This window comes from Emiliania huxleyi, assembly GCF_000372725.1.
Source record: "Emiliania huxleyi CCMP1516 chromosome Unknown EMIHUscaffold_120, whole genome shotgun sequence".
Taxonomy (NCBI): Eukaryota; Haptophyta; order Isochrysidales; family Noelaerhabdaceae; genus Emiliania; species Emiliania huxleyi.
In genome coordinates, this window is record NW_005201391.1 from 194,735 (window position 1) to 206,796 (window position 12,062).

Consider the following 12,062-nt stretch of genomic DNA (forward strand, 5'->3'; position numbering starts at 1 on the left):
GTTATGGCCGTCGTTGGTGGCATTGAGGGTGGAGGTGGCGACGGTGGCGGCGGCGAGGGTGGGGGTGGCGACGGTGGCGGCGGCGAGGGCGGCGCCGAGGGTGGGGTTGGCGAGGGCGGCGGTGGAGACGGCGGCGGCGGCGAGGGGGGCGGCGGCGAGGGGGGCGGCGGCGAGGGCGGCGGCGACGAGGGTGGCGGCGGCGAGGGCGGTGGTGGAGACGGCGGCGGGGGTGAGGGAGGTGGCGGCGAAGGCGGGGGCGGCGAGGGTGGTAGCGAGGGGGGCGGCGGCGAGGGGGGCGGCGGCGAGGGCGGCGGCGGCGAGGGAGGTGGCGGCGAGGGTGGCGGTGGCGATGGCGGCGGCGACGAGGGTGGGGGCGACGAGGGCGGCGGCGGTGATGGCGGCGGAGGAGATGGCGGCGGTGGTGATGGCGGCGGTGGCGAGGGCGGCGGCGACGAGGGCGGCGGCAGCGAGGGCGGAGGGCTGGAGGGCGGAGGGCTTGAGGGCGGCGGCAGCGAGGGTGGAGGGCTGGAAGGCGGCGGCAACGAGGGCGGCGGGCTCGAGGGCGGCGGACTCGAGGGCGGAGGAAGCGAGGGCGGCGGGCTTGAAGGCGGCGGCAGCGAGGGCGGAGGGCTGGAGGGCGGAGGGCTGGAAGGCGGCGGCAACGAGGGTGGAGGGCTGGAGGGCGGCGGGCTCGAGGGTGGCGGCATCGAGGGTGGAGGGCTCGAAGGTGGTGGCAGCGAGGGTGGAGGGCTCGAGGGCGGCGGGCTCGAGGGCGGCGGCAGTGAGGGTGGCGGCAGCGAGGGCGGAGGGCTGGATGGTGGAGGGCTTGATGGCGGAGGCAGCGAGGGCGGAGGCAGTGAGGGTGGAGGGCTGGAGGGCGGCGGGCTTGAGGGCGGCGGCAGCGAGGGTGGAGGGCTTGAGGGCGGCGGCAGCGAGGGTGGAGGGCTTGATGGCGGCGGGCTCGAGGGCGGCGGCAGCGAGGGCGGCGGCAGCGAGGGCGGAGGGCTGGATGGTGGAGGGCTTGAGGGCGGAGGAAGCGAGGGCGGCGGAGAATCGGAAGTCAGGGTTCGAGTTGAAAATGAGGTGGCCACGAAGCACGAGAGCGCGTCTGGGCTTGAGTCGAAGCAGCATTCTGCACTCAGGCTCAAGCACGCCCTCTCGCTGATCCCAGGGAATGCACCGTCGCACGGTGACCGCGCTGACGCGGCAGCTTTTAACTCCCTTGCGCATGCAGGTCGACTCTCTGCTCGTGCAGCGCTCGCCGCTGCAACGAGAATCGCCGGGACCCGGGCCCCTCGCATGTGCCGCAGCTGTGGTACCGCCCAGCAGCCGCGCACGGGAGGCACGTCCGCCGGCTTTGTAAATTGGCCCGTAATAGGGCGGTAATACAATTGGCGTTTTCGGCCGTGTAGTTCAGGCCAAACTGAGGCCGAATCTCGCCAATTGTACTACCGGCGCCTTCATGTGATGTGAAGCCTCCGGAAGCCTCTAGGGGGGGCCAGACCCCCCCCCCCCTACCTACTACGCATGTGTGTGTGGTGTGAGCACAAAATCACCGCGCAGGCACCGACCGCGAGCGGCCTCCTGCCCCAGTTGCTTAAGCAGCAGCGCTTGTCGGAGCCGAGTGTGGGTTGTGGGGACTGACTGGTGTGGCCGGGCGCGGCGGCATGGTGCCGGCTGGCTGGCTGCTTTCGTGCCAGCCGTTCGTTCGCGCTCGTTGAACCACACGTGAGACGTGTCCCTCCTTTCACACTCTCCTAAAAATCACCCATCGCCACAACGCGGTGTTGATGGGGGAAAAAGTTATATCTTTGCTTCCAACACCCGGACGTTCCCAGGGTGATGGAAGGTTCGACGCACCCCCGGACTGGGCGGAGAGATCCCAGGGTAAAGACCCTGGGCTGTCCGCCCCGCCCCCACTTGCCCTGACTGCACAGGATAGCGTGCCCCGACAAAGAAACGGCGACACATAGCGGGGGACCTGCGCCGGGGGGTATGCCTAACTTGGTGCTTTGTGTGGGTCGCGTTCCCTTGGTAGCTGTGTGGCTGAAGCCCTCTCGTGCCGCTGGCGTGCCCCCTCCAGCGGCTGGCCCCTCGAGACTGTCGGTGCTTGGCGGGAGGAGGGGGAGAGGGAGGCCCGGTGGGAGGAGAGGGAGAGGGAGGCCCGGTGGGAGGTTGGGAGGGAGAGGGAGGCCGCCTTGGGCTCTTCTCCTCTCCCCTCCCTGGGCTCTTCTCCTCTCCCCTCCCTGGGCTCTTCTCCCCTCTCCTGCCTGGTACTCTCGGCCTGATTACCGGAGCGTCTGCTGGAGCAGACGCTGGGGGGACTCTCGCCCGGAGGCGGATGGGGATGGGGGGGCGCCGCGCCGCCGCCGCCGTGCCGCCTTCTCCCGCAGCTCCCGCTTTGACCTCCCCCAGCTGCTTCTCCTCAGCTCAACCTGTGAGCTTGCGAGGGCGGCGGGGGTGGGAGTGCTCTCGGGCGGCGTGTGCGAGCGCGCGCGGCGCGCGATCTCTTTCAAGAGTGAGATCGCTCGCACTATTTCACGTTATATGAGGCGCTGCCCCTGACTGCCTTTGCAAGAACCGCCAGCGGCGTGGTTGAACCGTTCGCGGTTCGAGCCGGGAGCTTTTGGCTCCCGGTTCGAAACTCGCGTGGAGGGTCGCTTCGCGGGCGACGCGAGCGCGCGCGCGCGTGCGCGTGCGCGTGCGCGGCTGCAAGGCGAGGCGAGGCGCAGGCGCAGGCAAGGCGAGGCGGGCGGCGGCGGCGCGCGATCGCTTCTTTTGCTCGGGTGAGGCGTGCGCGCGGTGAAGACGGCGCACGCTAGAGAAGTTCTTGGATCTTGCCATCTAAGAATCTTGGTTGACCCACCGCGGTGGCAGCGAGCCAGAGCAAGCGACCTGCCGCATGACGGGTAGACCTCGCGGTGTTGATGGAAAACAGCTGGGGCCTCGGCCCTTCTCTTGCATCCCCGCGTAGGTCCCGGCGTGAGCTTGCGGTATTTTTTCACTCTGACACCTGTGTATGTGTGCGGATCGGTGATACGGTGTGTATCTTGTGCAGCGGCCGTGCCGTTTGGGAGCCATCCCCGCCGCCGCGCGCGCTCTCTGCTCTCAGTGTGGACGTCACGTCACGGGGGGGGTCGTCGTTGCACATTGTATGGCATGGGCTATAGCCGTGCGACACACTTTCAATACACGTTCACCTGGCACCGCCCGCCTCTCGCGCCGCCGCTCGCCGCGCCCAAGCCACCTCACGCCTCCACAGTGCGATTGGCCGTGCGGGGAGGCCAGCGATGGTGGTGCCGGGCGAGTCCACGTGCGAGGTCACACCCGAGCACGCGGCGACGCGAGTGCCTGCGGTTGCGCGGGTGTTGTCTTTTGTGCGGGTGGGGGGCGGGGGGCAGCTCGGGGGGCGTGCCGGGCCGAGTTGCGGACAGGGGGTGCCGACAGGGAAGGGGAGGGCGGCGAGCTGGCGTGCGCACCTGCGGCGACGGAGACGTGGTCGGCGACGGCGGCCTTGCCCCCGAGCACGCAGTAGTCTCCTGCCACCACAGGAGCGGCTGAGAGGGAGGGGACGCCTCTCCGCTGCAGACTACAGCAGGACTTTGTCGCGGCACCCAGTGTCGCCGAGCCACCGAGCGCCACGTCAGCGCACAGCAGGCAGCCGACACCGATGACGACGTTGTGGCCGACCTGGGACGGGACAGCCGGTGTTGGTCGATCGCTGTGGGAAGAACGGCTCGGTGAGGGAAGGGTCCAGTGCCGTCTCGCACACCTGCACCAAATTGTCCATCTTGGTGTGTGCACCGATGCTCGTGTCGCGCCACGAGCCGCGATCGATGCACGAGCCGGCTCCGACCTCGACGTCTCGCCCGACCACCACGCGTCTCCTCTGCGGCTTCTTCACCGGCAGCACGTCGCCCTCCAGCACGCTCCCGACGCTGCGCTCGAGGCGCTGGCTTTCCCGGCTCTGCTCGGCGCCTGCCGGCGTCCCTGGAACGAAGCCGAAGCCGTCGGCTCCGATGCGCACTCCAGCGTGCAACGTGCATCCGCCGCCGATCGAGCAGTGCTGCAGCGACGTGTGCGGCCCGACACTCGTCCCAGCACCCACCGAAACAGATGAGCCGACGACCGCGCCCGGCCCGAGCACGACGCCCGCGCCCACGCGAGCGCGTGCCTCGACCACGACGCCAGGAGCGAGCCGCGCTGAGGGGTGCACGCGCGCTGTCGCGTGGATCGTCGCGCCGTCCACCCACCGCCAGGCTCTGCTCCAGCTTCTGCGCATGTGTGCGATCGCGCTCTGTGCGAGAGATCGGCTCCGATTTTTTGAGCTAGACTTCCCCCTTCCCCAAAGGACGATTTTTCGGTGTGCGGAACGGGGGGGGGGGGGGGGGGGGGTGCGCGTTGTGGGCGGGCGGTGGGCTTTGGCCCTCACGCTATCTCGCCACAGCGCCGAGATCCGCTGAGATGCCGCGCTGACTGACTCCCTGTGAGCTGCCAGTGGCGGCGAGGGGCGGACCCAGGGGTCGCGCCACTCCGAGTGGCGCGGTCGGGCCGATCCACCACAGTGGAACGACCGCTAGAGATGATCCACCTCAGTGGGTCACTCAGCCGGCTCGCCCACCCCTGCCCTCGCCAAAGCCGCGAGACCGGAATTTCGGTGGTACGCCCTGCCAAGGGTTACACCGAGGGACGCCGCACAGCCGTGATCCACTTCGAGTGGAACGGGCGGCGTGTCGAGATGAGCCTCCCACGTCAGTGGAGCATCTCGGCGCGCCAGGAAGTGCGGAAAACCCGTAGAGACCAGACGTCGGTCGGCGGGCGCACGCCAGACCACTGGGGTCTGGATGCATGCCGCCACGCTTGAGATATGGGCCAGCCCCCGGGAGAGCCGGGCCCACATTAGTAGGAAGTGGTTTCCTAACGTGTGGGAGCAGTGTGCACAATAGCATGGTCCACTCCGAGTGGACCGTGTGCGTGCCTGTCGGAGCCACCCCGTGACCCCGAGTGGCTCGACCTGTGGGATGTGCATACGCCCTTCGCGTCGGGGTTGCAGTCGGTGCGTGACCGTGTGTTGCGTAAGTATGTACCTGGCAAGCGCTCCATGGCCGCACAGGCGGCGGCGCAGAAGGCTGCGGCGGCGGCGGGCCGGCCGCTGCAGAGGCAGCTAGCTGCTCAGGCGGCTGCTCAGGCCGCTCAGGCGGCCGCTCTCGGACGGTACAGGTTGGTCAACGCTTGGTTCTACCCTCGCGGCGACTGGTACACCTTGTACTGGGACGGCAGCACGGCCGACAAGGTCGCAAGGCGCGCTACCTACCCGACGCTCGAGCACGACAACTACGACCCCGGCCCCCTCGCACAGAGCGCATCAGGCGCGACAAGCGCGAGCGGTCCGACCGCTCCTCCGACGACTCCTCCTCCGACCAAGACTCATGCGGCACCGGCTCTACTAGCCGCGAGGCGAATGACATATTCGACACCCTCGACGACCATCTCGGCTACGGTTCCGACTCCGGCTCCGGCTGGTAGTCGACAAGCTGCCGAGCCCAAATCACTGTGTGTGCCACATTTCTTGTTGGCTTCTAAAAATCTCTCTCTCTGACTCGGGCACGAGGTGGCGTTCGGTCGACGTCGCCGGAGGCAGTCGAGGAGCCGACTCGTTCCTGTGTGCTCGCCAGCCGCTGCGACGCGAGATCATGGAGGTGACAACCGGCCGCAACCCTGCTACCCTGCTCCATCCATGTCGCGCTGCGCCTCGGCGGCAGAGCCCAGCTCCATGAGTTTGCCGCTTGGGCCGCTGAAACGCGAGCATGACCTTCATGGCATCGAACGGGACAGAATCTGCACGGGTGGCATCGGCAGCGAGAATCGGCGAGGGACTGCGAAGGGAGATAGAAAGAGGCAGACGACCAAGCTAGGGTTAGGGTGGGCGACGGCTAGCACCACACTCCTCTCCTTAAAATCCCTGTGTGGTGCGGCAGTGGTGGCGGCGTGCCGTCCTCCCATCCCTCCAATTGATTATCAGTTTTCTTTCTTTCTTTTATTTTAAGAATTCTTTCTTTTACGGGGCACGGGACTGGCGCGCACTGCTATTAACACATAAAAAGAATTTTGCGTGAAAACAGAAGTCACAGATCGGCTGGGTCCGGGGAGAGGAGCAGAAGAGGAGCTGTGGCTGCCCTCTAGCGCCGCCGCCGCGCCGCGCGGTCCTGTGGACCTGTGGACCTGTGCGCCCGGTGCACGTGCCCGCCGCGCACCTTGTGATTTTTGGGTCAAAATCGTCCCGATTTCATAATGTTCGTTCGTACGTGCATCCGCGGCGCCCAGCGCGGTGCCAGCGGCTCCCATACCTCTAAGAGGCCACCCACCTCCGTATAGACCCTTATATCCGCGTTCCACGCCCAATAGAGGCAGCTGCAAGAGGGCCCGGACGGGCACTGCGGCACACACTGCTCGCTGCTCGGCCATGCGGTGATGCCGCCCCTGCGCGGGCGGGCGCGTCTCGCTCGGCAGCAACTGCGCCGCGCAGCGCAGGTTCGAGGGTCGCGGTGGATGGGTGCACCAGAAGACGTAGCGGTCGAGAAAGCGCTCAGCGACCGCTACGTCTCGAGGATGGAGCCGTCGCGCGGACCCGAACGGCCGACCGGCAGTAGCAGCAGGCGCCGGAGGGCGCGGGAGGCAGCGGCGACACCTCGGGCCAGAACTGCGAGCCCTAGGCTGGCGAGGGGGCGCGCTCATGGGTAAACGGCTCTGGGACTTAGACAAATCGCGCATCGAAATCGCGACGATTTTGCTAGGGCACCGTCACAAGGTGCGCGAAAAGCTATCTATACGCGTACACGGCTCTAGAGACTCGTGGTGTGGAAGAAGTCGTAGGACCAGCGGGCTGGTGCGACGTTCTTTTGTCCTACATTGACACGCGCTACAGCTCCTCCTTCCCTCCCTCTACAACTGCCTCCTCCTCCTCTGGCGGCCTCCCCATCTCGCCGCCGCTCTCCTCTGACTGCCCAAACACGGCCCTCCTCTCCTCGAGGATGGTTAGCGTGAAGGAGCTGGTCCGCGTGCCGAGGAAGCGCGTGGCGGAGGCGCAGATCGCAATCTCGAGGTTGGCCGTCTCGACCCTGTCGCGCAGCGATCCGCCGCCCTTTTGTCGCACGCGCGCGAACCGCAGCGCGCGCTGCACCTCCGCCATCTCCGCCGGGTCGTCGCTGTCCGTGGCGAGGTAGACGCCCGCGAGCCCGTGCCGACGCATCGCGTGCCGGGCGTGCTTGATCAGGTCTGCCGCCGACTGGAGCGCCCACTCGTGGCTGCGCCGCACCGCGTGGAAGTCGGTCCGCCGCCAGTGCAGCGCGAGGAAGGGTTTGCCGGCAAAGGCGCCGCGCACAAAGGCGGCCGCCTCGTCGTAGGTCCGGTCGACGAAGCGCACGTACGGCCGCAGCGGCGCCACCCGCTGCGCGCCGAGCTGGTCGACTGACTCGGCAAACGCGATCGATGGCGTGGCTGCGTGCTCCTTGCGGAGGACGGCCGGCTGGTACTGGAGGCCGGGCTGCGAGGCGCAGGAGGTGCGGGCGGCGGGCAGCGGCGGCGCGGCGAGGCCGTTGAAGGCCACCTCCGCCGCAGGGCCTCCCGTCTGGCACCGCCGCAAGAGCAGCGAGACGCCGCCGTGCTGCGCGACGTACTCATCGAGGCCAACCACGGCGTGAGCACGGCCGAGACGCGAGATGTTGAAGAGGTCCGCCCACGGCACGTACTCGGCGGCGGATTCGAAGCTGACGGGCGAGCTGGCTGAGCGCCGCAGCAGCCGCACGCGTGGAAGCACCAGAACGCGGTCGAGCTGCATCGCGAGGTCGAGGTAAAACATCAGCGCCCGCCGCTGCTTGTTGACCTGCTCGTGCTCGGCCACGTCGAAGAGGAGGTGGCGTCCGAGCGAAAAGGCGCGATCGACAGGGCTCAGCGGCGGCGAGGCGGGTGTGAATTCGGCGGCTGGAGGTGGTATCCGTGAGAGCAGTAGCAGTGGGCAGAGGAGCCAAGGCATTCGAGCGGCGGCGGAGCAGCAGCAATTCGCTAAAGGGAAAAGAATTTTCACTGAGAGAAAAGAAATGAGAAATTTACGCGGCAATTTTGTAGAAGTCCACAGCGTGACACCATGCTGCACCCACACACAAAAACATGAAGGTCACTGTGGTTTGGGCGCCAAATGCTACAAAATTTCAGCGTGACAAGCAATGCTCATCCAGAAGCCACAATTCACCTCCGTCAAACTCATCCCGTCCGACAACGGGACCCGCTACAAGTGCGTCTACGACGCACCCGGCAAGGACCCTACGCGGCGCTACGTTTGTCAAGGTCTCCCGCAAAGGCGTCATGCATGACTGTCATCGACCGGTTTGCGACGCTGGAGGACGCCGCGTACTGCTACGCTATGCTCACGCCCGAGGGGCGTGAGGATGCGGCCAAGCTCGCCAAGGCGGAGGCGCTGCGGCAGGAGCAGGACATGACGAGCGCCCAGGCCATAGCGACGGCCGACGAGGAGGGGCTGGAGCTGCAGACGGGCGGCTCGGGCTTTGTGGGCGTTTACAAAACGCCTCCGACCTTCAAACTGCCTTTCCAGGCACGCGTGTGGCGCGGCGGCAAGTACGCTATCCTCGGCTACTTCGCGTCGGCTGAGGCGGCCGCGCTCTGCTACGCCCGCTCGCCCGAGGGCCGGGCAGCGGCGGAGGCCAAGCGCGCTAAGGCGCAAGCGCTGCCGCCGATGACAGCTGATGCTGCGCTGGAGGCGGCGGCGGCGGAGGAGCTGGTGCTGCCCACGTCGGGGTCCTCGGGGCGGCGGCGGGGGGAGACCACGCGCTTCCTGGGCGTGGGGACCGCGGGCACGCGAGCGCGGCTGCCCTTCCGCGCCTAGTACTACGACGCGCTCCATGTCAAGAACGGAATCGTCAAAATTTGTCTCGTCGAAAGCCAGGGCGGCATTGCGCCGCCGACCAAGAGAATCATCTTCAACTTCGCCAAAGAGGTCGGCAGCCCGAGCGCCGTCGACCGCACCGACTACGGCACAGCCTCCGGCAGCGCCCGGGGCTTCGCCCAGCACCACTCGCAACAGCTCTCGCGCGCCGCCGTCTGTGGCGACGCGCAAAACATCGACAACGCTGCTCGCAACATGCGTGTCGCGCACTCATTCATGACCGGTCTCAATGTCCCACCCCCCTGCGCGCGGGCCTTCTAGGCCCGCGGGTAGTCTCCCCCCATCCCCAGGGCCTCCAGGGCTCGCACCTCAACCTCTCACAGACCAGCGCATAGCGCCTGGACGTTTTTTCTTGTCAATAACAAGGCTGTGAAGTCTGCACGCCCGCCCGGCGGGCGCCCGCCGGGTGCGGCCAGATGCTGCTGCGCAGGCTTCTTCTGCTTTGGGGCGGCGCCTCGAGCGGCCTCGCAGCGTACCCACCGATGGGCTGGCGGAGCTGGAATTGCTTTGGCGGCGCGGTCTCACAGGACAAGATGATCGCGACCGCGGAGGCCATGACGCGGCTGCGGAAGGGGCTCGACGGCGAGACCACCTCACTCCTCTCGCTGGGCTTCTCCAATCTGGGCCTTGACGATGGGTGGCAAGCCTGCGGCGAGGGTCCACGTGAGTCATTTCATGACGCGTCCGGCGGACCGATTGTCAACCAGGACCGTTTTCCCAATATGGCTCACATGACGGCGGATGCGCATGCAAAGGGGCTCACCGTCGGGTTTTACGCCAACAACTGCATCTGCCCCGAACGCGCCTCGCCGTCGGCGCTCGGCCGCTCCCGGGCACTCGGCGTGGCGCACGACCAAGGAGACGCCAATGCGCTGATAGAGTGGGGATTTGACTCGGTCAAGGTCGATGCCTGCGGGCCATACCTGAACATGTCGCGATGGTCCGAGCTGCTACAAGGATCCGGCAGGCCGATCCTCCTCGAGAACTGCCACTGGGGGCTGTGCGAATCCGCCGGCCTCGGCGAGCGGGTGGCCAATGGTAATTCGGGATGTCCGGAGCGGCGGCCGGACGGGAGCGTCGATTGTCCCTTCCACTACTTTCGTACGAGCGGCGACATCGACGGAAGCCGATACGGCTGGCTGCGCAACCTCGAGAGCGCCGTGAGATTCCTCAGTCGCGACGCGCCCCTTGCAGGGCGGGGCTGCTGGGCCTTCCCGGATATGCTCGAGGTTGGCAACATGGACGAGCCGGAGCCCTGGGAGTGGGAGCAAGCGCACTTTGGGGCGTGGCTGATCATGTCCTCGCCGCTCGTCCTTGGGTTTGACCTGCGCAACGACTCGCTCGTGTCCGCCGCCTGGCCCTTTATCGCAAACACAGAGGCGCTCGCGGTCAGCCAGAGCTACGCAGGCCACCCAGGCTGGAGGTTTGCCGCGTGGACGCCTGCCGGCTCGCGCCCGATCGACTATGTCCCGCGTCCTCTGGACTCTGGTTGGTGCCAGTACGGGGAGCATCGGTGGCCGTGTCCAGTGTACACCGCGAAGGAGCCCCTCCAGCTAGTGCAGGTGTGGGCAAAGCCGATGCCCGCCGGCAGGCTCGCGCTCTTTGTGCTCAACGCTGACGCGCACCACGCGCACTCTTACGCCTTGCGGCTGGATCAGCTCGGCATGCCGTCGGCTGTGGCCGTGCGCGACTTGTGGCGTCGGCGCGAGAGAGGCGGAGCGTCGAAGCGGCTCAGCGGCAACGTGCCGAGGCTGTCTTCTGAGCTCCTACTGCTCTCGCCGCTCTCCCGCCAGCTATCGAGCCAGCCGTGAAAGCAATCGGGAGGAGGGCGGGGCCGGGCGGGCGCCCCACCGGCGGCTGACGCCCGACGCACAAGTCTCAAAGCTGAGATTTTCGCGCTAGTTCTCGCCCTTACCGGCGCTCGCGCGGCATTGGCGTGGTACAGTTGCCTAGACAGTACACAGAGAAAGTCACAGCAAGGAACCTTCTAGGCTTAGAGCCCTAGAGAGGGCCGTGTAGGAACCTTCTAGGCCTTAGCGCGCCCGCGCGCCGCTTACACGTTAAATCGAGGAGGTATGTATACACCCATGCGTTGGCCCATGCGGGCCATGGGCCTGCATGTGTGGGGCCATATCGGCAAGGGCATCGCGCGCATGTTCGCGCGAGGCGCCGGGGCATTGGCCATTGCCCCGCGCTGCTACGCCGGCCTTTTTACCGCGTAGAGCCGTGTAGCCTGTGTAGCCTCTAGTAGAGCCGTACGGCCCAGATGCGCCATGGCGGCAACCGGCATGGGCCATATGGTTATCATATGCGCCAGACATGACGCGAGAAGCAAAGACATCAGACATGGCGTCACTCGACGAAGTGCGCGAGCTTCTCCTTCTCCTTGCGGAGAAATGCCACCTCCGCCCGCACCACCCCGCGCGCCCCGTCGACTGTCATGTTGTACCGCTGCGCTAGCTGCGGGTATGTCCACTCCCGCCCGTCCTCGAGGCCTGCAGGGGAGGAAAGCGGAGAGGCTGCGGCGTGGAGAGGCGGAGGGTTAGGTGGGGCGGGTGGGCCGGCAGGTTAAAGAAGAAAGGGGCGGGGGGCGGGAGGAGGCCCGCAGGGGGGCGTCCTCCGCACCGTACTTGAGCCTCGCCATTGTCGCGCGGCGCGGGTCTCGCGCCCGCTGCGTTCTCCGCAACGTCGACGCAAACTCGTCCGCCTGCAGCAGCCGCTCTGCGCCGGATGCGCCCCCCGCGCGATTGGCGGGCAGGCGGAGGGCGACGCGGTCGGCGAGGGTGGGCACGCGCGCGCTGCCTATGGTCATGAAGGCAGCAGCGTCTGAGGCGAGGAGTCGGTGTCGAGCAGCGTACTCCGAGCAGCGCGTAGGTGCAGGGTCCACGCATACAGTGAGGACAGCTGGATCCAGCCGAGTGGGTGTCCTCTCGGGTGCTAGTCGGGGTGCACGGCCGCAGTCTGCTCTCTAGCACGCGGCTGCCTCCCCCGCCAACGACGAGGTGGGGCGGGTCGGCCGCGTCGAGCGAGAGGGTCGCCGAGTTTGCAAGACCGGTGAGGGCCGCCTGCCCGGGAGAAGAGCCGGATGAGGCGCAGACAGGAG

At 67.3% G+C, this 12,062-nt stretch overlaps 4 protein-coding genes across 4 annotated transcripts in view; 1 reads left to right on the forward strand and 3 right to left on the reverse strand.

Annotated features, from left to right (window-relative positions):
* Positions 1-3,196: 3,196 nt before the first annotated feature.
* Positions 3,197-4,282, reverse strand: EMIHUDRAFT_224914 (hypothetical protein; the record flags this gene model as incomplete). The annotated part of the gene is made up of 4 exons (XM_005790299.1): positions 3,197-3,351; positions 3,480-3,539; positions 3,615-3,690; positions 3,773-4,282. 4 exons carry the CDS (start codon positions 4,280-4,282, stop codon positions 3,197-3,199), a joined length of 801 nt encoding a protein of 266 aa, XP_005790356.1.
* A 2,637-nt stretch (positions 4,283-6,919) lies between these two features.
* On the reverse strand, positions 6,920-8,032 carry EMIHUDRAFT_224916 (hypothetical protein; the record flags this gene model as incomplete). Its single annotated transcript, XM_005790300.1, has 2 exons — positions 6,920-7,531; positions 7,607-8,032. 2 exons carry the CDS (start codon positions 8,030-8,032, stop codon positions 6,920-6,922), a joined length of 1,038 nt encoding a protein of 345 aa, XP_005790357.1.
* Positions 8,033-8,222: 190 nt separating this feature from the next.
* On the forward strand, positions 8,223-10,770 carry EMIHUDRAFT_109526 (hypothetical protein; the record flags this gene model as incomplete). Its single annotated transcript, XM_005790301.1, has 4 exons — positions 8,223-8,290; positions 8,344-8,794; positions 8,900-9,190; positions 9,376-10,770. 4 exons carry the CDS (start codon positions 8,223-8,225, stop codon positions 10,768-10,770), a joined length of 2,205 nt encoding a protein of 734 aa, XP_005790358.1.
* A 465-nt stretch (positions 10,771-11,235) lies between these two features.
* EMIHUDRAFT_361874 (hypothetical protein) overlaps positions 11,236-12,062 on the reverse strand; it is a 3,867-nt gene continuing 3,040 nt past the window's right edge. The window contains exons 8-10 of the mRNA XM_005790302.1: positions 11,943-12,033; positions 11,585-11,761; positions 11,236-11,454 (exon numbers count right to left, since the gene is read on the reverse strand). Coding sequence (XP_005790359.1) covers positions 11,312-11,454; positions 11,585-11,761; positions 11,943-12,033 — 411 coding nt within the window. The 3' untranslated portion in view covers positions 11,236-11,311. The remainder of the gene's footprint in view (positions 11,455-11,584; positions 11,762-11,942; positions 12,034-12,062) is intronic.